The sequence below is a fragment of the Acartia tonsa genome, chromosome 13, assembly GCF_053477335.1.
Source record: "Acartia tonsa isolate MP-2025a chromosome 13, ASM5347733v1, whole genome shotgun sequence".
Classification (NCBI taxonomy): Eukaryota; Metazoa; Arthropoda; class Copepoda; order Calanoida; family Acartiidae; genus Acartia; species Acartia tonsa.
Genome location: NC_137272.1, coordinates 39,410,126 through 39,437,286, shown reverse-complemented (window position 1 = coordinate 39,437,286; position 27,161 = coordinate 39,410,126). Strand labels below are relative to the sequence as shown.

At 35.0% G+C, this 27,161-nt stretch overlaps 3 protein-coding genes across 5 annotated transcripts in view; 1 reads left to right on the top strand and 2 right to left on the bottom strand.

Annotated features, from left to right (window-relative positions):
- bur (GMP synthase burgundy) overlaps positions 1-14,278 on the bottom strand; it is a 34,946-nt gene extending 20,668 nt beyond the window's left edge. For all 3 annotated transcript variants that reach the window (XM_080146479.1, XM_080146480.1, XM_080146478.1), the window contains exons 1-15: positions 14,143-14,278; positions 11,460-11,545; positions 11,129-11,209; positions 10,682-10,731; positions 10,229-10,317; positions 9,766-9,837; positions 8,954-9,029; positions 7,896-8,021; positions 7,223-7,315; positions 6,991-7,079; positions 6,484-6,630; positions 5,677-5,779; positions 5,217-5,323; positions 3,409-3,488; positions 28-82 (exon numbers count right to left, since the gene is read on the bottom strand). In XM_080146479.1, coding sequence (XP_080002605.1) covers positions 28-82; positions 3,409-3,488; positions 5,217-5,323; positions 5,677-5,779; positions 6,484-6,630; positions 6,991-7,079; positions 7,223-7,315; positions 7,896-8,021; positions 8,954-9,029; positions 9,766-9,837; positions 10,229-10,317; positions 10,682-10,731; positions 11,129-11,209; positions 11,460-11,545; positions 14,143-14,202 — 1,314 coding nt within the window. In that variant the 5' untranslated portion in view covers positions 14,203-14,278. The remainder of the gene's footprint in view (positions 1-27; positions 83-3,408; positions 3,489-5,216; positions 5,324-5,676; positions 5,780-6,483; positions 6,631-6,990; positions 7,080-7,222; positions 7,316-7,895; positions 8,022-8,953; positions 9,030-9,765; positions 9,838-10,228; positions 10,318-10,681; positions 10,732-11,128; positions 11,210-11,459; positions 11,546-14,142) is intronic.
- The window catches only part of l(1)G0004 (RNA-binding protein pno1), a 185,813-nt gene that overhangs the window by 153,091 nt on the left and 5,561 nt on the right, over positions 1-27,161 (top strand). The gene's annotated exons all lie outside the window — the stretch shown is intronic.
- Positions 14,217-27,110, bottom strand: LOC145304576 (putative ATP-dependent RNA helicase DDX23). Its single transcript, XM_080146493.1, has 21 exons — positions 26,804-27,110; positions 26,167-26,310; positions 25,678-25,821; positions 25,265-25,378; positions 24,724-24,904; positions 24,201-24,369; positions 23,748-23,862; positions 22,589-22,690; positions 22,069-22,141; positions 21,252-21,356; positions 20,843-20,910; positions 20,397-20,456; positions 19,886-19,980; positions 18,674-18,740; positions 18,327-18,418; positions 17,881-17,981; positions 17,099-17,194; positions 16,653-16,715; positions 16,183-16,280; positions 15,577-15,771; positions 14,217-15,099 (listed from the first exon to the last, which is right to left on the bottom strand). The coding sequence occupies exons 1-21, from the start codon at positions 27,023-27,025 to the stop codon at positions 14,971-14,973; spliced, it is 2,433 nt and encodes an 810-aa protein (XP_080002619.1). The 5' UTR covers positions 27,026-27,110; the 3' UTR covers positions 14,217-14,970.

The following is a 27,161-nucleotide window of genomic DNA, read 5'->3' as shown; positions in this document are numbered from 1 at the left end:
GCCGTTAGTATTATATAAAGAACTCACCTCAGTTTCACCAAAGTCTGTGTCTATGTGTGGATACTGCGCACAAATGACCCTGTGTATTGTGGTGTTCAAAAAAAGCAGGCTAAGTCACGTAACTTTCAAACATTTGATTTATCAAAGAGGAAGTGGGTGCCATTGGACATTAAATTATACTGGTGCCCAATTTAAAAAAACACGTTCTCTCATTTGTTGTCTTTTTAACTATTTATATTAATGAATTTTGATTGCTTGGTACAAATCAACAGAATTTCTTCTTTTCTCCAATAATCGTAGCCTAAAGAAGGATTATTTTTGTTAACAATTGTTCTTCATTAATTTATCATCGATTGTCTTATCCCTGAAGATCAGAGCAAGGGGGGGGGGAAGTTCTGACACATTTGCGTAAACAGTGATTATAGGCTTTGTCTTTGGAGATAATGGATAGGTTATTTGGCAAAAAAGTTTCCTTTTGGGATGTACTTTTCCTATTTTTAAAAAAATTTTGGATTCGGCCTCCAGGTTCCGGTACTCCAGGCCTCCAGGTGGATTCTGGACAGGTAAAAAAAAAATTCAAGATAGAACAAAACTTATTTAACAAAAGTTGGTACTTTATGGATGGTATGAACTAATTTGAAGAAAATTTTGAAATCGGGCTCCAGGTTCTGGTACTGCAGGCCTCCAGGTGGATCCTGGACAGGTAAAAATTGAAAATTTTTAATTTTAAAGTTAGAACAAAACTTATTTAACAAAAGTGGCTTCTTTATAGATGGTATTAACTAATCTGAAGAAAATTTTGAAATCGGGCTCCAGGTTCAGGTGCTGCAGGCCTCCAGGTGGATCCTGGACAGGTAAAATTGAAAATTTTTACTTTAAAAGTTAGAACAAAACTTATTTAACAAAAGTGGCTTCTTTATAGATGGTATTAACTAATCTGAAGAAAATTTTGAAATCGGGCTCCAGGTTCAGGTGCTGCAGGCCTCCAGGTGGATCCTGGACAGGTAAAAATTGAAAATTTTTACTTTAAATGTTAGAACAAAACTTATTTAACAAAAGTGGCTTCTTTATAGATGGTATTAACTAATCTGAAGAAAATTTTGAAATCGGGCTCCAGGTTCAGGTGCTGCAGGCCTCCAGGTGGATCCTGGACAGGTAAAATTGAAATTTTTTACTTTAAAAGTTAGAACAAAACTTATTTAACCAAAGTTGCTACTTTATGGATGGTATGATCTAATTTGAAGAAATTTTTGAAATCGGGCTCCAGGTTCTGGTACTGCAGGCCTCCAGGTGGATCCTGGACAGGTAAAAATTGAAAATTTTTAATTTAAAAGTTAGAACAAAACTTATTTAACAAAAGTGGCTTCTTTATAGATGGTTTGAACTAATTTAAAAATTTTGAAATCGGGCTCCAGGTTCAGGTGCTGCAGGCCTCCAGGTGGATCCTGGACAGGTAAAAACTGAAATTTTTTACTTTAAAAGTTAGAACAAAACTTATTTAACAAAAGTGGCTTCTTTATACATGGTATTAACTAATCTGAAGAAAATTTTGAAATCTGGCTCCAGGTTCAGGTGCTGCAGGCCTCCAGGTGGATCCTGGACAGGTAAAAATTTCAATTTTTACTTTAAAAGTTAGAACAAAACTTATTTAACAAAGGTGGCTTCTTTAGGTAGGAAGTAAAGAAAATTTTGAAATCGGGCGCCAGGTTCAGGTACTGCAGGCCTCCAGGTGGATCCTGGACAGGTAAAAATTAAAAATTTTTACTTTAAAAGTTAAAACAAAACTTATTTGACAAAAGTGGCTTCTTTAAAGATGGTAGGAAGTAATTTGAAGAAAATTTTGAAATCGGGCTCCAGGTTCAGGTACTGCAGGCCTCCAGGTGGATCCTGGACAGGTAAAAACTGAAAAATTTTTCTATTAAAGTTAGCACAAAACTTACCTATTTATCAAAAGTTTTTTTTTCAATATTTTCTTCAAATTACTTCCTACCATCCATAAAGAAGCCACTTTTGTTAAATAAGTTTTGTTCTAACTTTTAAAGTAAAGAATTTCAATTTTTACCTGTCCAGGATCTACCTGGAGGCCTGCAGTACCTGAACCTGGAGCCCGATTTCAAAATTTTCTTCAAAATAGTTTATACCATCTATAAAGAAGCCACTTTTGTTAAATAAGTTTTGTTCTAACTTTTAAAGTAAAAAATTACTGTTTATCTGTCCAGGATCCACCTGGAGGCCTGCAGCACCTGAACCTGGAGCCCGATTTCAAAATTTTCTTCAAATTAATTCATACCATTTATAAAGAAGCCACTTTTGTTAAATAAGTTTTGTTCTAACTTTTAAAGTAAAAATTTTTAACTTTTACCTGTCCAGGATCCACCTGGAGGCCTGCAGCACCTGAACCTGGAGCCCATATCAAAATTTTCTTTATATTAGTTAATACCATTTATAAAGAAGCCACTTTTGTAAAATAAGTTTTGTTCTAACTTTTAAAGTAAAAATTTTCAATTTTTACCTGTCCAGGATCCACCTGGAGGCCTGCAGCACCTGAACCTGGAGCCCGATATCAAAATTTTCTTCAGATTAGTTAATACCATCTATAAAGAAGCCACTTTTGTTAAATAAGTTTTGTTCTAACTTTTAAAGTAAAAATTTTCAATTTTTACCTGTCCAGGATCCACCTGGAGGCCTGCAGCACCTGAACCTGGAGCCCGATTTCAAAATTTTCTTCAAATTAGTTCATGCCATCCATATAGAAGCCACTTTTGTTAAATAAGTTTTGTTCTAACTTTTAAAGTAAAAATTTTCAATTTTTACCTGTCCAGGATCCACCTGGAGGCCTGCAGCACCTGAACCTGGAGCCCGATTTCAAAATTTTTTTCAGATTAGTTAATACCATCTATAAAGAAGCCACTTTTGTTAAATAAGTTTTGTTCTAACTTTAAAATTAAAAATTTTCAATTTTTACCTGTCCAGGATCCACCTGGAGGCCTGCAGTACCAGAACCTGGAGCCCGATTTCAAAAATTTCTTCAAATTAGTTCATAACATCCATAAAGTACCAACTTTTGTTAAATAAGTTTTGTTCTATCTTGAATTTTTTTTTTACCTGTCCAGAATCTTCCTGGAGGCCTGGAGTACCGGAACCTGGAGGCCGAATCCAAAATTTTTTTAAAAATAGGAAAACTACATCCCAAAAGGAAACTTTTTTGCCAAATAACCTATCCATTATCTCCAAAGACAAAGCCTATAATCACTGTTTACGCAAAAGTGTCAGAACTTCCCCCCCCCCCCCCTTACTAGAGGAGTAAACTTTATACAGAGGAATGTAAAAGAATTTGATAAAGTTTTTAAGCCGCTTTTTCGTGTTTGGGGAGGGGGGGGGGGTGGATGCGGACTTTAAACACCCCTGATGGCTAGGCCAGGTCCAGGGAAGGGATGGCGTTGGGTCAGCTGATCTGAGAGTCCCAGGCTGCGTCCCAAAGCACGTACCTGAAAATTACAATATTTGTATTTCGAAGTTTTTTTTACAGCCTTTATCTTTCTATGCTCATTGCACTGTAGCATCTTAAATGTGGTTTTATAAAGTTGCTTTGTTGATAAAAGATTTATTCTTGTTTGCAAACCATTTAATTCGCCATGTACCAATTAATTGTTATTTCTCGTTTCGTATTATAAACGGCTTTCCGCGGATATAGAATGTACAATTATAAGATTAAAACCAGTTTTTTAGCCCCTAGGTGCCGTAGGCACGGGCTAAAAAACTGGTTTTAATCTTATGATTGTACATTTTTATATTCGTAGAAAGCTGGATATAATACGATGCTAGACATAGTTTTTTCGTATGGATGAGAACTGGTTCCTATCCACCGGATTCGAATGAATACGAGAAAATCTTTTCCAAATTTTGACTTTGTAACATGTCTGTTGTTTTTATACATAGATTCAATGATAAGCTGTTAAACACAATGACAATAACCCGTCCAATTTAAACAGGAATTTCTAGCAGACGAAGACTTTTGCTAAACACATATGGACGATAAATAATCCTATTGTTTAAAGTAATAAGCCTTTTTGTCTGTAGCGAAGGATCTAGCTAATCGCTGAACATATAAGGTTATTCTGTTCAGTGAATCTTCTTATAGGTACAGCAAAGGTTTATAACTTATTTGGGGGAGTGTATATCTCAACCCTCCCAAGATAAATTGTCCCTAAAAAAATCCTCTCCAATCCACCAAAAATAATATTTTCTTTTTTCTTTTTAAAACTAAAATTGAAAGTAAAAGGGTTGACTAACCCTTTCTCCCCCCCCCCTCTACATTTCCACAAGTCCCCTATAGGGGCGTATCCGCCAGCAGAGATGGTAAAAAATCAGGTTTTTTTTAAAAAAATGAACAAACCAGTTTTTTTTTGGTTTAAGCTGTTTTTTTTTATAAAAAAACAGTTTTTTTTTGTTTTTTTTAATAATATCCAAATTATAGGCCTGCCCTCCCCCCCCATCTTTTTTCAACCCCTCCCCTTTTTCCACCCCCCAAAACGGGGGGTTCCCAAATCTGCCCAAAAGGACCCGATAAAGGGCAGCCCAAAACGGCCCGCCCAAAAGCGCCCGCCTGATTTGACAACCCTGGCTGATACAGTAATTTAGGTTTTTGACACTTATTTACTGTATTATTTACATTATAAAAAGATATAACTGGAAAGATAGGCCTTTGTACCAGGGTTCCGGAGCCGGAGCAGCAACATTTATGGTGGAGCCGGATCCGGAGCCGTATTTTTCGTTAAAAACGGCTCCGGCACCGGACTAGCTAAAAATGATTTTTAAAGTAATATTATAATTTGGCAACGGTCTATTTCCATATAATAAACTGAAAAACTATTGTTACTTAACAAATAGACACACATCCTTCTACTTTTATATAGCTTTAATCAAATAAAAGAAAAATATTTTATATTATTTATTTTATTTTATCAAATTCAATAATGAAAAACAATTGATATATTAATTTTAAGGTAGGAGCCGGAGCCGGAGCCGCATCAAAATCATACGGCTCCGACACCCTGCTTGTATTTTTTTTAAAACATCCCCACCTTGGTTTTTTTTGTTTTTTTAAGCTTGGTTATTTTGGTTTAAACAAAGTTGTTTTTTAATGCCAACTCTGTCCGCCAGTGATCAATAAGATAAAGGACTAGGTAGTCTGATATAAATATATGAAGATTTACCTCATCCTTGTGAAAATCTCTGAGTGGTTCAATAACTCTTCCTTCTTGTCTCAGTGCTCTGACCAGAGCAGTATCATTGTGATGGGTCTTAATCACACTGGCTAAACCTAAACATTGAGATATATATTAGAGTGGTTTAATAAGTCTTGCCTCTTTATGTGAAGGTGATTATCACACCAGCCAAACGTAAATTTAAGAAAATTAGTTTTTACTTTTTATAAAAACTTATGCCATTTGAATTTAAAAGGCTAACTTTGGTTTGATTTTAGACAGAAAAGAAATTTTGGTAGTATATTAACTTTTTCTTGAAATCTGATCTAAGAGAATTAGGCGTATTTATGATCATAAAAAAAATAGTTGTATATTGTAGGTCTAAGAATGATTCTTTATACACCAAAATTAAACCCAAAACCCATAATGCAATTAACACAAATGCAACTTATAGTTATTTAGTTGTTACCTTTAGTTGCCAGCTGGCTGGCTGACTCGATTAAATCTGGTCTGAGAGTTCCCTGGCACAGCAACACGTTGTCCTTGTCCAGGTTCAGCTTGGTCTTCATCACCTAAATTTATTTTGTTGACTTGAGTGTTATTATGTTATTACGTGCACGCCGTCCATCCTGCACCGTGCATCAATGATCCTAGGAGCTACATCAGAAGAGTCCTACTGTGCTGGAAAGGTCCTAGGGTAGATGCCAGACTGAATTCTGGTCGCTTCCCCCAGTCCAGGGGGTTTGGGTAGGGCTAACAATCCTTCCCTAGAAAAAAACCTGCTCATGTTCAACCCACACAAAGTAATGACCAATTTGAAAAATGGAGAACCATTGTGCGTGGCCTATGCTTTGAAAAGAAGAGATAAATGGCATGGCGTAATGATGATGACAACCATAGAAAGTATTTATTTTTATTATTAAGCTCCACTAACATCCCTATTAAATATCAGGAACATACCAACTAAAAAAACATTTGTTGTAATTAAAGTTAACATTTCATTTTTAAACACTAGCGGCTTCGCCCATTTGGATACTTATGGAAAGAATGGGAGGGGGGGGGGGGGGGAGGAAGTTTAAAGTCAACCCTCCACTTTCAATTTAATTTTAGTTCTTTTAGAAGTGCCCTCCCCTCAAAATAGTTTTAAAACATCCCTAGACCCATTAGAAGCTTCACTGTAATAGATAACCAAATCTGTAAATCGGTTTTAGTTTTAAGTTTTACACAGACACACACAGACAGACATCCTGTTAAGTTTGTTTATTATATGACTTACCTTTTCAGCAATGGTAACAAAGGTGTCCCCAATTATTTTTCTCTTAACCTCGGGGTCGGTAGCCGTGCAGAGTAGCGGAGTTTTCATCCCGTTATCAAGGAAGGTGTGCGCCTGGGCAAACTCTTTTGTCGCCGTCTCCAAGTGGACCTAAAAAATATAAAAGTATAATTTGTATCATAAGTGATTGCGCCCCTTTGATGACTCTATTGGAACTTCAAAACGAGGTGGATGGGGGGGGGGGGGTCATAGCCGCCGAATTTTAAGAATTTGTAAATACAATATTAATTTTAAGACAAAATATACAACATACATATTGCTTTCCTGCATCTTGGTGTATGCATACATGCTGCGCAGTTTTTTAACAAAGGAAAAAATCATTTATAAAATCTAAAATGCGGAAAAAGGTACCCTGTCTTTGTTCTTTGAAAAGTTATTATAAATATGCAAATCAAGAACTTTTGGTGCTTAAAACTGGTAAGAATTTGCGGACAGAAAGAATTTGCTTACCTGAATTCCAATGGCCTCCAGAGACTGTACAACCTCCTGGGACTCGTTCTTTCTCATATATCCATTGTCAATATGAACAGCATGAATCTAACGACCAAAAAGCTTAAATATCTTAAAGAAAAGGTTCTTTTTCAAAATATAAGATGATATTAAAATGGCAACAATAAACTTGATTTAAATTATAAGACTTTTGTCGAGTATAAATTATAATAATATTTAAGTATTGGTCCCTGTTCCGCGGGCAAAGCTTTGCGCAACAATGCCGCGCACACAGTACTGTCCACACCGCCTGACAGCAGTACAAGCACGCGCTTAGAGCCAACCTATGTGCACATACAACAATAATAAGGGGTAATAAACTTTATCAACTAATATACAAAGTATAATGACGTATGTCTTCTAATTCGTCTGAAGCTAAACGCTGAACGGTAAGTTCTATTTTTCAGATAATAAACCAGCTGGTCTTACTATATTTAATGGTTGTAGGATGTTTTTTTTTTTAACTGTCATGATGAATTTTATTAACATAAGAAAAAACATATTGGTCTACTTTTCAGTAAGGTTGTCTTTGTTCATGTAAAGTGTTTAAATGAAGTAGAAAGGGAATAGTAGCTTTCGCAAAGTTGTAAGATTCCAGTCAAATGCGCTCATTAAGTCAAACTGTTTTTAAATATGTGTTTAATTATACTGTGCGTTTGGTCAACATTAAGAACAGTTAGACTTAATGAGCGCATTTGACTGGAAGCTTGCTCAAATTTTTACGGAATATTGCGAAAGCTACTATTCCCTTTTTTCCTACGGACTGAAAAACTTTATACTAACAACTATATTACATTTTGGTTCTTGATAAAAAATCTGGCTTGTGTATCGACAATGAAGATGTAAATATTTGTTGTATCTTTCCTGGTCTTTAATCTCTTGAATGCACGATGTCATCCTGCAGGGCAGCGAGTAGGAGCCGGTCAGACCACACACACCAACCAAAAAGTTTTCAATCATTTTCCTTCCATTTCTTGTCAACTTCACCTCTGTGGTGGTCGATATTTGTTAATATTTTAAGATCAACAATGATTATTCCCATTTTATTTCAGTTTTTCAAAAAAAAACATTTTTAAAAAGAGACAGCCATGTTTGTCTTGCAAAAAAGTAGTTTGCAAAAAAATTGCAACCCCAAAGCATAAATTTAATTAATTCTAACAGGGATGTAGAGATCATTGAGGATTAAATCAAACACTAATTCACAATTGGGTGCTTATTGTTTCTTTCTTTAGTTAGGTTAGGCAGAGCTAGGGCCCTCGCAAGGGTTTAGGTATAAAAAAAATCTAACCGCCTCCCTCTAATTTTCAATTTATTAAAAGCGAAGCTTTTCTATAATTAGGGTCGGTCCGTCCGTCCGTTCGAGATAGTTAGCTTTTATTCCTTAATTTAGGCATGTTAGAATTGTCCTATCGATTTCAAACTTTGCATGGTTATTCCTGTAGTAGATATGTACGATTTAGAAAGCGTAGCAACTCTATAATCGTTACCAGAATGTCCGTACGTCAATTTTAAACATGTTGATTTTTTACTTTTTTTTATGTGATAAAATCATCCGATTGATCTGATTTTTTGATTACTGATTCCTATTACAATAAGGTACAATATTATGAGCGAAGCGTCTTTATAATCAAGTATTAAAAATGTCAGTATATCCTTAAACAGAATTCTGTATTTAAGAAGTTTTGCAACAAATTTTACGTATAATTTTGTCAAACCTTATATTTTCATATTTTGTATATTCAGTTCTGACAATCAACAAAAGTCAATGTTCGTCTGTCATATCGTTTCAGAGCTTCGCTTTTATGGATGTTGTCATCCTTGTTTTTAAAATATAACTATAAGGGTTCTATGCTTGCTACAAACTTTTAGGGAAAGCACCAGAGAAGCTAAGCTTCAATAAAACTAGAATATTCGACGGTTCCTGGGTGAAACTGAACTCCAAACAAAGTATTCTTCTCATTACAGATAGCTGCCACACAGTTGGACGAACGAGCAATTACCTAAGATTAATATATATTATATATATATGAAGAAAAGTAAGTAATTATAATTAAGTAAGCACCTTCCAGCAGTGATGTCCAGCATTTTTTTCGTTGAATATAGGATAAGGTTTTTTTTTGTTAAATACAGTAGTAAGGATTAAAATTATGATTATTTTTGAAGGAAATTTTTCAAAACTTTAATAACGATTTTGTCAAATGTTTTGTTGAGTTCAAAGTGTAACAAAATAAATAGTTTTGTAAAAAATACCTAATCGAATCCTATACATGGCATAAGTAAAATAAGCACACTGGTTATGTAATTAAGAATACCATCCATATTGCCAGTGAAAAAGGAAATAGACTAGGCTTTTGCAATATTCCGTAAAATTGTGAGCAAGCTTCCAGTCAAATGCGCTCATTAAGTCTAACTGTTCTTATTTTTGACCAAACGCAGAGTATGATGGACCTAATAAGCGCGTTTGACTGGAATCTTACTTTACGGAATTTGCGAAAGCTAGGTTAAGGTACTATTCCCTTCATCACAAGCGAATACGCCCCTACAGACCTTAACCTGTTACAAGGAGCTTGGGGTTAGAGGAGATGGGGTTAATTCGACCCTCCATTTACAATTTTAGTTTTAGACTTACGATAATATTGTACCGAAAAAAAGGTTTTATCTACTGAAAAGAAATCAGACAATATGTTGCTATTAATTTACGTAATCAAAGACTGAACAGTTAAAATGATCACCTACCTTCAGCCCATCCCCTACTTTATCAACGGAGTCGCCATGGGTGAGCAGAACTTCTTGACTTTTCTCCAGCCCCTTCACAGTCGTGGTGGAATAATAGTTAGTTATCGCATCGTATTATTCTGTTTTCCGCGGAGAGTAAAATCAACTCCAGTTTTTTGGCTCAGAACCGTTTCTGGTGACAATAAATCGGATTCGGAGCAATAAAGGAATATTTTTTTCTTATATATTTTAAAAGAGTATTTGGTATTTTTTTTCTAGGTTAGATTTCTGTTGGGAAGGTGAAGGTAAAAAGTCCCAGTACCTACAAGAAGATTTACTAAAAGGGGAACCATATCGGTTCAGTGGTTAGCAAGATCTTAATCTACAGATAGATGGATAGATAAAAAGACATACAGACAGTTAAACATCCTGTTACTTTTTTATAATATTAACTCAATGTATATTTTATATTACACCACTATGCCTTGAAAAGAGGATTAGTTTCGTCTACATCGACCTTGATGGGTCCATCCTCTCTGTGCTCCTTCTTCACAACAGTTCCGTTCATCTCCTGGTGCACATGACCAACCATAGAACTCAATAGTTTGTTTATTTTATTGCCATTTGCATGATAAGAAATATATGTGCATAGTGTGAATTAATAATTTCCCAATATTTTCAAGAATAAAGTGTCAGAACTGCTGGTTTTCCACAAAGTTAATATCGAACACTTACCCCCCCCCCCCCTCTCTATATGTCCTTCGTCTAACCCTGTGGTGTCTTAATCCTCTGTGGCTACCAAGTACCCAATTTAACCTGAACTAAAGTAATGAACAAAAAACTTGGCACTATTAGGAAAACGGACTGACATACCACAGTTAAAGTGTAGCTGAACTACTAGATGTTATTATATTGAGTTTATGTTTTGATCATCCCTTGTTTAACATCTGCATTCCATAGCAAATACCAAGCACTGGAACTTGAGTTCTAAACAAAATTAGTTTTTCATAATAACTTGTGGCTGTTTTTTTAAGATTTAAACAAGGATGACAACATCCATAAGTAGCGAAGCTCAAAAAAATATGAATGGATATCTGGAAAAAAATGTACTATAGAGCAGTGTAATTACGAGTTAAGCAAAAACATTTTATATAGAATAGCCAAGATACGCAAAATTTTATATTGACAAAAAGACGCACAAACATCTACTTCTTTTGCCGATAGCAGGATTCAACGACTAAAGTCAGGAAAATCATAGAAATATTTATTTTTTTGGGACAAACATGCTTTATTTCCAAATTTGTGGAACCTGATTATCAAACCAACCTGCTGATATACTATATGAAATATTTAGTGGCACGAGCAACCAAAATATTAGACTGACCTAAAAATATCCTGATCATAACTAGGAGCATCGTTGCTGTTGACTGAATTAGGTCCTCCAGTGATTATCCAAGCTTTATACCTGAAAATATTTTATAGTTTTGGACAGTCAATTGAAAAAACGGCTGAATTACTCAAAATTTTCAAAATAATAAATTTTGGCAACATAATAACAACAATAAGAAAACGGCAAAGAAACGAAAATCTTATGGCAACACAATATAATTAGAATTCTGAATTTTCTAAAATGTTGTAACTGACACGCTTTAGCAGTTTTTTAACACCTTTCATTGCGAGCCTTTTTAGGTAACTTGAAGATCCAAAAAACTTACCCATCCTCTTTAAGTTTATAAGGAGAAGTATCCAATGGGAGGATGTCGCTATGAAAGTTCAATTCACGAACACAACGATCAATCAACTAGAATTTAAAAAAAATTAGTTTTTAACAAAAATACCCAGTTCCACGAAATCATTTGCAGGAATAAAGAGATGAAATTGGACTGTGGAGCAATCTGGAACCAAAAACTTTCTAAACAATTAATTCGTTATTTTTTTTTATCAAATTTTGATTAGTTTGTACAAACTTTTCAACCAACATATATTCTATAATAGGGATAATATTTGTTTATCCTCTTCAAGGATCATGTAAATAAAGGGGGGGGGGGGGAAATGTGGTGACTCGTGCCACGACATTCCAGCAATTTTATTTTGGGTGCTACTCCCTTAGTTTTAGAGATAATTGGATGAAATCTTTTGGACTGGGTCAGTAATTACCCCAACTAGAGTTATCTTTCAAAAAAAAAACGGCGGCGGGACCGCCGCTCCCGCCGCCTGCCGCCGTTTTCCGCCGCCACCAAAAAAACAATTTTTCTTTCTCATGAAATTTAAGATATACCTTGATATACGAGGATAGGTTGGTAAGTAAAAAATATTTGAATTAAGAAAACGGCGGCAGGACCGGCGGGAACCGCCGCTCCCGCCGTCCGCCGCCGTTTTCCGCCGCCAACAAAAATTTTTTTTTTGCATTTCTCGCCGAATTAGGCAATTTGGAATCATTTGAGACCATGTTATTTTTTTCAAAAATTTTTCAAATTCTCGTATATCAAGGTATATCTTAAATTCAGTACTTCTCCTGTGATTTTGAAGATATTAAAACAAAATCTTTATAGGTTGGTAAGTAAAAAAAATTTGAATGAAGAAAACGGCGGCGGGACCGGCGGGACACCCGTCCGCCGCCGTTTTCCGCCGCCAACAAAAATTTTTTTTTTTTGCATTTCTCGCCGAATTAGGCAATTTGGAATCATTTGAGACCATGTTATTTTTTCAAAAATTTTTCCCCTTACAAGCAACCCTGCGGGAGGACTTAGTCATTTTTTTCAAATTCTCGTATATCAAGGTATATCTTAAATTCAGTACTTCTCCTGTGATTTTGAAGATATTGAAAAAAAATCTTTTTAGGTTGGTAAGTAAAAAATATTTGAATTAAGAAAACGGCAGCGGGACCGGCGGGACCGCCGCTCCCGCCGTCCGCCGCCGTTTTCCGCCGCCAACAAAATTTTTTTTTTTTGCATTTCTCACCTAATTAGGCAATTTGGAATCATTTGAGACCATGTTATTTTTTTCAAAAATTTTTCCCCTTACAAGCAGCCCTGCCGTCCGCCGCCGTTTTCCGCCGCCAACAAAAAAATATCTTAAATTCAGTGGTAGGTAGGTACTCCTGTGATTTAAAAGATATTGAAACAAAATATTTTTAGGTAGGTCAGTAACTAATGGCAGAGGTACGGCTGCGGAAAACGGCGGCGGGAAATGCAAAAAAAAAAATTGGCGGCGGAAAACGGCGGGAGCGGTGGTACCGCCGCCGTTTTTTATTCAAATATTTATTACTGACCCATCAAAAAAGATTTTGTTCCAATATCTTCAAAAGCACAGGAGAAGTACTGAATTTAAGATATACCTTGATATACGAGAATTTGAAAAAAATGACGAAGTCCCCCCCCGCAGGGCTGCTTGTAAGGGGAAAAATTTTTGAAAAAAATAACATGGTCTCAAATGATTCCAAATTGCCTAATTCGGCGAGAAATGAAAAAAAAAAATTTGTTGGCGGCGGAAAACGGCGGCGGACGGCGGTCCCGCCGCCGTTTCCTTCATTCAAATATTTTTTACTTACCAACCTAAAAAGTTTTTTTTGCAATATCTTCAAAATCACAGGAGAAGTACTGAATTTAAGATATACCTTGATATACGAGAATTTGAAAAAAAATGATTAAGTCCCCCCGCAGGGTTGCTTGTAAGGGGAAAAATTTTTGAAAAAAATAACATGGTCTCAAATGATTCCAAATTGCCTAATTCGGCGAGAAATGCAAAAAAAAAATTTTTTGGTGGCGGCGGAAAACGGCGGCGGGCGCGGCGGTCCCGCCGCCGTTTTTTTGAAAGATACCTCTAGTTGGGGTAATTACTGACCCAGCCCAAAAGATTTCATCCAATTATCTCTATAAAACTAAGGGAGTATCACCCAAAATAAAATTGCTGGTATGTCGTGGCACGAGTCACCACATTTCCCCCCCCCCCCCTTTATCGTATTTTGTCTTATCGCTCAATGTTTCTGCTAAATAAGTGACACTGAAAGCTTCTAGAAAGAACAGACTGTCTGATTTGTTGGGCTTTTATTGGTGTTGCTATAATTTTATGCTTAGGACTTAAAATAAAACTCGAAAGAAAACGCCACAAACGCCCATCTTAGAAGCCTATCTTTCTACAGCAGTTCTTTTAGTTTAGTCCAGGTTTAGTCAAACGAATACCCAAATTTATTCGAAATATTGAAAAAGAATTAGCTAGCTTTGCAAACATAAGAATAGAAAGAAAAAAAGGAAGGCTTTTAATTTCTCGCAAAGATTGAGACAAAATCTGGCAATTGATTAATAAAACTAACTATTGTTCTCTTGCAAGTTACTAATGATCAAACATTAGGCCAAAGAACAATATATAATGCAGCTACGCAACTATATAATTACAAACCTTAGCAAACTGAGTACCAGCGTCCAAAATGGCAACCTTGTCCTCCCCTCCAGCTAACATTGTTATTCTTATTATTTATTCTAAAATAATAACAAACATTTTGCTAAGTATGTTTTGAGATATTTTTAAAAATCGGACAATCATTCAAAACTACCTAACTTGTTTGTAAATAGGTAGTTACATGAAGAGCAATTAAAAAGTTCAGCTACATTGAATTTTAAGAATGTAATACCTAAAGCTGAAACAACTGAAATGATCATTCGTTTATGACATGCTAAAAATTTTGAATTACTTTTTTAATAGTTAAAAACTACCTAGTGCAAGTAATAAAAGGCAAACTTTTTAAATTGCTTTTTTATTAAACAACCCATTTATTACAAATTCATTAACACACCATTTGTAGAAAAATGCAAGAAAATATATTGAAAATTTGAATTACATAATTATTCAATCAAATGATCACAATAAACTGGCTTTTTTATTGGTATTTATTATCATTACTTTTTATAAGGTACATTTAAAATTAATCGAAGCATATTTTGTTTTGCTAGGGAAAAAAAGGCAGAATACCATGAATTGCAAATGTGCCTCAATAAAACTCTCTTTTATTTTTCAATTTGCTTATTGGGTAATTAAAATAAGCATTACGAAAGTCCCGCAGTTTAAGAGGTTCAAACATTCTTTGAGAGGGTAAGGTAAAAATTAATCAAGGATTTGTGTTTTTTTTTTGTGGGTGTGGGGAGTTATCATAGCCGATTTAAGCCACTCTGCAAATAAATCTTGCTACAATTCTAGATATCTTTGTTGTATCTATCTAATCCGACTCGTCTATCTGGTCATCCTTGGTTGGTCACTCTTCGGCGGCCGTTGGGAAACCGTTCCTGGCTTGTTGCTGGATTCAGGATGGCTGGCCAGTTCTGGCGGACAGCTGGAAATAGGGCTGGCAACCAACATTTCCTGGACAGGTAAAAAGGTTATCAATAACGCAAAAATTAAAGTGTAATTCAGAAAGAAATAAGAAAAAGGTTTGTTGACAGATTTTCCCAATGAATTTATAAAACCCGACAATAAACAAAGCCATTTTACGTGACTTTATCAGACATATATTGCATGTATTCTTTATAATAGTAAAAGCTCAATTAAATGACTGGATATCCTATAATATAAAGTAATAAGCTTTTTTGTTTGTAGCGAAGGATCTCGCTAACCACTAAACCGATATGGTTCTCTTTTAGAGCGAAGCTTTGTAGAGGCCCTGAGAGGGTTTTAGGCTATTCTATTTTTATAAATAAGTATGGTTTTAAGCTATTTTTCTGCCCTTATTTAGCCCTTCGAATATAGAGCCCCTAGATGCTAGGGGCGCAGCCGCTAGTTATATATAATTTTAGACCAATATTTTATAATATAATACATAAAGAAAACACAAAATAATACCTTCAACTCGTAGAACAGATGAGAATCATCATTAGTAAGGAAGGTGATGGCCTTGCCCGACTTGCCGGCTCTGCCTGTCCTACCAATCCTGTGGGTGTACATCTCAATGGACTTGGCCATGTCGTAGTTGATGACCAGAGACACGTCCTTGATGTCGATACCTCTACCCGCCACGTCGGTAGCCACAAGGATATCCTGAAATAAATTAAGTTTATATTGTGTTTCCTTCCTTATATAAAAGTAACTGGAAGTTTATCTGTGTATTTTTCTGTAGCTTATTATTCTCCTTTACAGTGATGTTTCTTATAGGTGCAAGGATGGTTTATAGCTAAGGGGAGTGTACTAGAGAAATCTCCCCTGGAAAAAAATGTCCGTCCAAAAGTAGTAAGAAATTCTAAATGCCTATTATCTCTGATTACGATAGGGTTAATCCCCCCCCCCCCCCCCCTCTCAATTATTTAAAATCTGAAAACTTTATTCCATTCATGTACAGATCAGGGCAAAAGTTGACATATCCAGACAAAGTTCGCACAATCAGAGTTAGGATTGTCTTAAATGTATAAAAGCGAAGCTTCTCCATATAAAAGAAGTGTATTGTAGACCTACCTTATTACCGGCCTTAAGCCCGGCCAGAGCTGTGTCTCTCTGCTCCTGTCCTTTACCACCGTGCAATGTTGCAGCATTGTAGCCCATCTTCTCCAAACCTGAAGAAAGTATTTAAGTAAAGGACACTTGTTCCTAGGGCTTTAGTAAATTAAGTAGAGGACACTTGTTCCTTGGGCTTTTAGTAAAGTAGAGGATACCTGCTTCTAGGGCTTTTAGTAAAAATACGGATGACAATGTTAGTAGAGCATTATTAAGCTAATTATGTATTACATTTAATAAAATAGATGGAGAGAAAACGGACAAAATCTGTCATAGATGCTTATTGTTAAAAGTCATCACCTGAACATTCAAAAAAAAATTTCAAACCCATACTTGATGCCTTATAAAAATATGTGAATTTTATTTCACATGAAAGACAGACGGACAAAGTGGGATATACAGTAGCTTCGCTACCTTCTATAAAATGTTACCTTTAGCCAAGACATCAGCTCCCTTCTTCTGGTTGACAAAGATAATAATAGGTGGCTCAATTCCTGCAATAGAAAAACAATTTGAATTTCGTAAAAAATTACACTGCATGCATTGCATAGCATACCGTTCAGTCTATAGGCAATCAGAAATGAATCATAATTTCTTTCTCTCTGTGCGAAGAAAAGAATCTGGCTAACCGCTGAATCGATATGGTTCTCCTTACAGTTTTGATCTCATAGGTCTTTGGAGGTTTTATACATAACAATTTAGGAGATGGGTAACAACACTTGCTCTATTAAGAGAAATCGCCGCCCTTAGAAAAATGCCCACCTACCCTAATTTTTCTTTCTTTTTGACTTAAAAGAAGTGGAACGCCCACATCTACCCTTCCATAATGAACCCTAGCGGCCTCCAAGGGCGTAGCCGCGAGTACAATATAAAATACCTGAATTCAGAATGTTGATAAGCTTGTTTCTCTTATCATTCTCCTTCATCATGTACACCACCTGTTCAACTCTCTCAGTCGGACGACCAACAGATCCTAAAAAATATGATATTTTATAAGTTATCTCATATAGAAGCTGTGTATATAACATTTTCCGCGATATATATTTAAAATAATTATTGTCTTTAATAGCAGAATATATGCAAGAAAGACAATTTTGGTGGAAACATCCATGAGTAGGTAGAGAAGAATTTAAAAATAATGGATGGAACGGAAATACCAACAAACCAAGAATAAAAACAGACAAAGTGAATAACAGAGAACCCTTGTCGAGTATATATGAATAGTCACGTACTTAATATCAGTACTTCCCATATCCTAAGCTCCTCTGCGGAGAGCGTCAATCATTATGGTGACTTAATTTGGGACACCTTCCATACTCGGCGAGGGTGAGGTAATAATGAGTAGCTCTCATGAGATAGTGGGTCAAGTCATAATGTACTTGAACGTGGAGCTTGATAGCCCTAGTGGTCATACAAAAGTGTCTCAACCTACTCCATGACTATACTTAGGTCCAAACCCTAAGAAACTATGGCTTATCATTTATCAATCAATCAAAAACTTATCGAGGTCATATCTGAGAAAAAACAATGATGATTAATTTTTTCCAACATCCTTACTCTACTCAAAAATTATTCACCATCAATTATACTACTCTTGTATCCCTTAAGTCCTTAAGATTAATAATGATACAAAAATTAGCATTGCATAGTCATACATACCTATGTAACAGTATGCCGGCCGACGCATGTATGTTCTGGCCAGCCGCTCTACAGCCGGAGGCATAGTAGCTGTAAACATGACAGTTTGTCTGTACTTGTTTCTTGTCTACAGTTTTAATTGGAGCATTATTACAAGGAAGAAGAATTAAATATATTCAGGGTTTTTAAAATTAAAAAAGGATTGGTTTTTTAAACCCCACTTACCGTTGACATAAATTAATCATTAATATCTTATTTTCTTTATTGGGGGGGATTATATTTTCTAGGGATGATTTTCTCTTTAGAGGTTAGTGATACCCTACCCCAAAATAGTTAAATATCTTACAAGGGCCAAGGAGAATCTACAGTTGTAAAGAAGAATCGTATTAAATAAGCGAATAGCGAGACACTTCATTAAAAACAGACATCCTGTTTCTTTTAAATCATTATTGTAAAAATGCGGCAACAATTCCTTGAAGTTCTGTGACAGAAGGGTGACATCCTCCGCTAGCTCCGAGTCTGGCTTCATGTTAGTCACTGGCATGTGGTTCAGGATTGTCTAGTTGCAGGACAGGATAGTGGATATTTGTACCCAGTAACAAGGATGATAACATCCATAGCAAATACAAAAAATCAAGGCTTTTATATTAGATTTTATATTTATTCTTTGAAGGAAAAATTTTGCTAGGTTAGAAGTAAATTAAATTATGCTTAAATTAATAATCATTAATCATAGGTAACCATTAAGGACGTATACTATTCATCCTAAATGTTAAAACAAATTAATTTGTCAGGGGTACAAATATCCAAAAACCTGAACGTCGGGTTCGAAACCCATGTCTATCATACGATCAGCTTCGTCAAGAACTATGTAGGTACATCTAAATAAAGAAGAGTATTATTAGCGATAGTAAAAGAGTCATATTGATTTGCGGATTTTTTACACAAAAAATGTGCTACAGGGGACTATCCACGAACAAGAGCAAGTGATTCTAAGCACCTTCCAGCATTGATCCTTGGCATTTTTTTAGTGAATAAATCAGGTTCATGTTTATTATTTGGTTTATCGAATAAAAAGTTAGGTTTCACCATGGTTTTATATGAAAAAAAAGTTCCATTGTTTCGGAGACGGAGCAGCAACATTTTTGGTGATTAGCTAAAAATTATTTTTTGAAAGTAATATTATAATTTGGCAACGGTCTTTTTCCATATAATAAACTGAAAAACTATTGTTACTTAACAAATAGACACACATCCTTCTACTTTTATATAGATTTAATCAAATAAAAGCAAAATATTTTATATTATTTATTTTATTTTATCAAATTCAATAATGAACAAAAATGATATATTAATTTTACGGTAGGAGCCGGAGCCGCATCAAAATTATACGGCTCCGACACGCTGAAAAACTTTAAAATGTTAAGCAAATGTTGGTGCAAATTCATCAAATGTTTTGATGGGTTCAAACTGTTGTTTAAAAGCTTTGACACAAAAGTATATCATTTTGATTAAAAATGTATGTTTAGAAAAAGGGTTGGTAGCTTTTAATATTTTAAACAGTTTGATTAATGTACTTTTACAATTTGCAGCATTTGATGCTTTAATTTTATTTTGTCCTTTGAACTCAACAAAGCAGTTGATGATATTGTATCTAAAAATGCTTTACATTTTAAAGTTTTTTTCATATAAAACCATGGTGAAGCATAACCTTTTAGTTGATAAACCAAATATTTAACATAAACCTAGTATATTCACTAAAAAAATACTATGGATCAATGTTGGAAGGTGCTTAAAATCACTGGCTCATGTTCGTGGATAGTCCTCTTTAAAATACCTTAGTACTAGATATTATATTCTTGGGGCCAGGGGGTTTTATAAAACATAATCTTATCTTGATATTGCTAAATATCTGTTTTCTATCTACCTTAGAAATCAACTTTCTATCTTACTTAGATAAAACTAGATATCTATATAATATTGTATCTTGTAAATATCTTATTATGTTATCTACTTTCTATCTTACCTTGATAAAACTAGATATCTATTTTCCAAGACATCAATGAGACGACCAGGTGTGGCAATAACAATTTCACAGCCCAACCTCAGTTTAAATCCCTGCAAGTTAGCACATTATACACAATCACCGTTATTTTTAATAGATTTATTACCCTTGAATGATGGTCAGGTCAAACAGACAAAACAATCCGCCAAACTTAGAACGGATTTTCTAGCAGTTTTTCCTTATTCTAGTTATTAAGGATTTAATAAAATAACGAGCAACAAAATTTCTGGACAAAGACATCTAAATTCCCCCAAGGAAAGCTTAATCCTTAGAAATTAATCTATTTTGCATATGACTTAATATAGGAATTTATTTTAAAAGTTATCGCCCTTGTCAAAAAATAACTTTGATAACTTGTAGGTAATTAATGTACCATCCCATAAAACCGAGAAAGGGATGAAATGTTAATATAATTTGATCTCAAATGAAAGTAAATCAATAATTTTTTCAGCATTTAGTGTATATTTTCCTGTTCTTCTCTTGAGAGACCTCCAATAACCGCGACAGTTCTGATACCCATAGGCTCTCCAAACTATACATCAGTTCATGTTTGATGAGGTAGCTTTAATAACGAAAAAAATCCTAGTTTTATTCATTGATGACAATAGCAGCGTTCTTATGTAGGGTCCTTCCCCGATTTTACTGAAGCTTTACAAGTCCTAGGATGGTTTTGTGCTATTATATTTTCAAAGATAATAAGTCTCTGGTTGGTTTTAGGCTATTTTTCTGCAACTTCCCTATTTTTCGTTAGGATAACCAACCATTCTCCAAGAGAACAAATTCTTACACAATTATAAGACCGTTTGATCCTTACATATGCAGGGGTTAAAAAAAATGTGAATTTTTAGAAGCGTTATGCATAATATTATCATTTGCTTTTCTACAAAACGTGTAACACCACCAGCTCAAACACGTGACCTTGTTTGTCTCTTCTTCAATTTGCTGAGCCAACTCTCTTGTGGGCGCCATGATAATTGCATACGGACCTGAAAACATATGATTCACAATTAATTGGAGGGAAAAAGTCAATTTTAAATTTTATAATGAGTAACATTACGCTTTAAGTTATTTGTAAATTATCTCATGACTGTCAATTATTGTTCGATATGTTTAAGTTAACTTTACCATAGGGGAGAACAAATTGTCTTTTTTTTTAAACCGAAACATATTAACTCAGTTTAAGAAAGAATCACGGTAATGTTAGATGCATGACAGTACTTTATTATAGAAAAAATTCAAAAAAAAACGGGGCAGCGGGATCGTTATAATAAGACAGAAGAACGAACAAATTAAATTATAGAGAATCTTCGCTTCAAATATCACATACCTTCGTCCTGGTCCTCCAGCCTGGAGACCTTTGGGAGGCTGCTGATCCAGACCAGCAGAGGAATGAGGAAGGCGGCTGTTTTACCTGAACCAGTCTCGGCAACACCTAGCATCATAAAGGTTTACAATCTTCATGTAATATGTTATTGTTCATCAAGGATTATTGGGATAGGACAATGAAAGCTAGATTAATCTTACTTGCAATTTTAAATTATGGAATGCTGCAATTACAGCATGTATGTTAATTGTGGGTATAATTGGGATGTGGTTTAATTTATCCTAGTTTTCCTGATTAACATCGCAACGAAAGGGTAATAAAAGATAATTTTGGATATGTCAATTGAAGGTAAACTAATATAAAACCAATTTGACTAAGTTCTTATAATTTGATTATGTTCCTCTGCATGCATCTGACATATTTCACATGGAGTAAATATTAAACTTAATTAAATAGATGCATTTCATTTAAAAGTATATTATATGTTCAGGGGTGTATATATTCTACATGGGATCATCGGCTCAGGGGGGGGGGGGGGGGAATAAAAAAAAAGTGGTTGGAGGGGAAAAAAATGTAAAAATTAAGAAAACTGAAAACATTTTTTCCATTCCCCCCCCCCCCCCCCCCTCCTTGGTGAAAAAAAACTAAAAAATGTGTGGTAGGAGGGATAAAATAAATAAAATATAGAGTTCTTTAAATATTTTTCCATTTTCCCCCTTTTTTAGTGAGAAAAAACTAGGGGGGAATGAAAAATTTGGAGCCGGGGAAAAAATTGTGCAGAATATACACCCCTGTATATATTTTAGATTTAAAACCCTGCCTATAATATCTCTGTTCTGTAGACCAATGGGGATGGCTTGCCTCTGGATGGGAGAGGGTTCTGTGTAACCAACCTAGAAAGAAATACAACAGTAGTTAATCTAGAAGAACACTTCTCAATCTCATACTCAACATTGTGGTTGGGTTTCTTAAAGAAACATAGCCTTACGTCATAATTTGCCTGAATGTAGTGCATCATCATCTAAAAGTGCTTTTGCCCCAACACTTATTTTTTTTAGGAAAGATTTTCGTTTTTTTGTTTATTAATTTAAGTAAGGTTAGGTTAAGTTATATTAAGCACTGGGAAGTTCCACAGGGTTAGGACGCTGCAGGGATTAAGCATAGGAAAAAACCTGACCAAGCCTTATTTATTTTTTTCATAAAAATAAGGGGCAGGGATAGTATACAATACAGACACTAAGGGAATGCACCTCCCACCCATGAAAAAAGAAATACAGTAAATTTTATAAGTGTCATACTTCTCGTCTCCTCGCAACAACATCAATGAAAAATGACCTTACCTTATCAATAATTTCCATAACTTCGTCAGGGATGATACCCGTCTCCCGCCAATTTCTCATGGGGTGGGGTATGTTACCACCACGAATAGCAATATTAAAGTCCTCCCTAGAGATTTTTATTGTCAGTTATATGCATTAAAACTCTTTAATAAGGAACATTATGCACAATCAAATAAGATCATAGTTTGACCGATAAAGGACCAGTAAAACAAAAAAGGATTGATCCTATTATTTTTACTAGCGGCTACGCCTCCTAGAGGCCTCTAGTGGCACTTTAAATGTGTTTTTTGTTCAAGTCTCTACGATACCGCTTTATGTCGCGTTCAAGTATCTCAAATATTTTTTTAAAAATTTGATTTTTTTTGTGATTTCTAGTCTTGGGAGGGTGGTGGTACCCTCCCCAAAAATAGTTTTAAAGCTTCCCAGGACCTATGAGAAGATAACCTGTTAAGGAGAGCCCGATCGGTTCAGCAGTTAGCGAGATCCTTCGGTACAGACAGACAGACACGCAGACAAACACACATAATGTTATTTTATTATAAGGATTTATGTTTATAACATATATTTCTTTACAGATCAAAACTGGTTTGTATATACCTAGCTAGTGGAATTTATTTGATTTTAAAATAAATGAGAGTGAAACTTTTATTCTTTTCTAATCACCCCTTTTTTACTCACTACATTTTTCTATCCATTACAGGGGTGTATATTCTACACAAGATTTATTTTTTTCCCCTACTACAATTTTTTTTATTTTTTTCCCCCCCTAGTTTTTTCTCACCAAGTAGGGGGGAAAATGGAAAAATATTTAAAGACCTCTATATTTTATTTATTTTATCCCTCCTACCACACATTTTTTAAGTTTTTTTCACCAAGGAGGGGGTGAAAATGGAAAAAATGTTTTCAGTTTTCTTAATTTTTACATTTTTTTCCCCTCCAACCACTTATTTTTTATTCCCCCCCCCCCCCCTGAGCAGGGGATCCCATGTAGAATATACACCCCTGATCCATTAAGAATGCAGTTTGAAGAGTATGCAGAATAAGGTAAAATTAGATTAGGAGTTTATTCCAATGTTGAAGGCCCCAAATTTTTTATCCCTAATAGTTTGTATTACAGAAGCTAGCTTGTACTTTATAGAACCACCCGATCTCATGAAACAAGACAATTCCTGAAGATTCTCCAATCTCTTTCTGTCATGATTTCCAGAGATTTTTCTGACCAGTGCCGGTCATCAAACTTTTTCTTGTCCTCTTTGCTCTTAAGTTTCTTCAACCTAAAACAAAATGTTTTAAACAAAGAAATTATTATGCAAGGATGATAACATCTATAAGCAGCGAAGATGTTTAGTCAATAATAATACCAATCCAACAAAACAAATAGACGTGGCGTAGAGTATTGTCTTTGGGAATAGAATACTTACACAAAATTCTACATAATAAACTATCTATCTAAATAATAAACTATCTATCTAAATCCATTTAATTATAATTTCACAATAGCGTATGATAATAAAAGTGATTTAAGAGTAGATTGGAAATCTTCACACAAAATATCAACACCAATCTTTCATTATTCTAACCTTTATTGAAAAAAATAACAATAATGTTGTACCTAGCCTTCTCTCTGTCTTTCTCCATTTCAGTACGCCTGCGCTCCAACAGGTCTCCATAGAACTGGGTCTGCTCCTTTTTCTGTGACTTAATGTCTATGCCGCCAATGCCGCCACGACCAAAGAATTGGGCATGGTGCCTATCCACGTAGATGGGGTTGTAATCGTCTGCATTTTCAATATAAACAATCTTAAAAGTACTTCTTTTTTGGCCAAAGCTAGCCAGAACAAACAATGCCTGTCTAGAAATAAAAAATCTAATATATTTTAATTCTAGGTACTGTTGATCTTTTAAAAACCTCTGATTGAAAGAAAATATTAATTACAATTTTCCTGTAATAATACTACTAGATCACAAAACTATGATCTATGGGTATTTTCAAAAATCCAGGTAAGTTTTTATCACAAAAAAACATGAGAACCTAATTGTTAATATAAATATATACTGGAATTACTAGGTAGGTAATTCAAAGTTGAAAAACATTTCTAGGAACTGTCCGCATAATATGATTGTATATATTCCTGAAGTATCATCTGTGTTTTCCCAGTCAAATATGAACTTGCGGTCATTCTGGCGGCGAATCCGCTTCTTCCGCCGCTCCGCCCCCAAATAACGCTGTTTGATCGCCTCCTTCTCCTTGGCATCAACTTCAGGATCGTTTTTTACCTCGCCGTCTCCATCACCTCCTTCCAATTTCTTCTTTTCCTAAAACAAAATTGTTCTTTGACTAAAGTTTTCTAATTTTTGGAAATAAAAAAACACCAAGGATTTGTATCCACATAGAAAATAAATCTATGTTCTAGATACTCAAGAAGGGAGTGGACATTGGACTATAAATAAAACTTTACCCAAACTTTCATAAATTGTTCTCTCATTGGTTGGCATAAAAACTTTGGTTATTGATACTGAATCTTGAATTGTTATTTCACACTAAGTATGCAAAAATTGCAATCTATAAGGGTAATTTTGTTAATCATCATTGGGGATATACATTCTACATCAATGCATTGTCTATTGTCCTATCCTTTACTAACTATTATTCTATTAGATTTTTAATGCAATTACCTTTTCTCTTTCATTCCGCCACCTTTCTCTCTCCTTCTCACGTTCTCTGTCTCGCTCTCTTGCCCGTGGGTCTCTGCCACGATCTCTGTTGCTTCGTTCCATGTCACGGAGTTCCTATAGCAAACGTAAATGATAACTTTCATAGACAGAATAGCAATACTAAAAAATGTGAGTTAGGAAAGTATACTGCGAAATAACTAAGTCTTAGCCATTCAAGTAAAGGGTGTTTGATTTGGTTACACATAATCTAGTCAAAAATTGGCTGCGCCACTCCCCCAAAATATTTATAAACCTTCAAAGGACCTATGAGAAGATGTAAAGGATAATCATAAATCGGTTCAGCGGTTAGCGAGATCCTTCGGTATACACACAAAGACACATCCTGTTACTTAAATATTAGGATAAAAATCTACCTGTTTTCCTTCTTTAAAAAGATCCTCTCTCTTCTTCCTTTCCTCCTCAAACTTTCTCTGTCTCTCCTCGACCATTTCTGCTCGACGTTTCAATGCCAGGGCTTCTCTCTCTTCTTTAGTCAAGAATTTAGGCTTCGATTTGGCCTGAAAGAAAAATTAAAGGTTAGGTAGTTAGCAAGTGTGCCATGAAAACATATATTTTGAAGATAAAAAGTTGGTTTCCATTTATCACAAATTTTCAAGTTTGGTGGAAGATGGTGGTTTTTAGGGGCCGTGTCAATAAAGTTCTGCACATTTATTTTATAACGAGTTTCTTTGCGTATTAGGTTGTGTAAATAACAATAAGTGGCATCCCTTCCACCCCCAACTTGTTATGTGGTAAAGTGCATTTCTTTAAAAAAAAACAATTATTTTTTAAAACTTACTATTGCTACGGTATATTACCTCCTGGGCAAGCATTGTGTTTTTAAATACAATAATTCAAAATACCTCTTCCTCTTTGCGTTTCTTTTCCAGCAATTCTTCCAGGGAAAGCGGTTCCACCTTTTCTTTAGGCTTTACAAATACTTTTTCCTCACCATCACTGGCTGCCCCATTCTCACTGTTTTTCCTATCCCTGTCTCTATCTCTTTTCTTGTCCTTGGACTTTTTAGGACTCCTGTGTGTGTGCATGGTTAATTAGTGTTATATTTTTGTAAGAAAAAGGTTGCTGATGTCGTAAGAATAAAGCAAGTGATATAAGAGGGGCATGGGAGAAGGAATAACATGCAAAAAAGATATATTTGTAATAGACAATAAAGCAAGGATGACAACATTTATAAAAGTTAAGCTCTTTAATCAGATCAGATCAGTAGGACAATCGAACATAAACACTTGTAGAGAGTCAGACATCAGTAAGCAAAATAATGATTAAGTCTAAACAAAATTGTATATAAAGTTGCAAAATTACGTAAATAAGTGATACTGTTTTAGGACATACCTACTTAACTTACATTTTTTAAACTTAATTAGAGAGATGCTGCGTTTAAGATAATGAACCTTGTTGTCCACGATACCATTATAGTTAATCACGCAATTTTTTTTAATTGGGAGATCAAAATCAACTATCAATTAACAGTTTAATAACTATGTAACCATTCCTTGAACGAGATTTCCTCTTTTTCTCCTTCGACCTGGAACGAGATTTTGACCTGGATTTATCCCGCTGTTTCTCACGGTCCCGCGACCTGTCCCGTTTTCTTTCCCGACTCTTCGAGCGGTCCTTTTTGTCCCGCTTCTTGTCACGAGACTTGGAGCGCGACCGTTTTCGCTCGCGGCTACGGCTACGCTTCCTCTTATCTTCTCCCATGATCAAGCTTTGATTTAACCAATTTTATTTGCTAATTCATTTCTTTAAGTAAACTCTGAAATTTAAGAATAAATTTGATTAAATAGGTATGTACATAAAAGAGTTGTAGGTATGTAAGAGGAAATAAATTAAACTA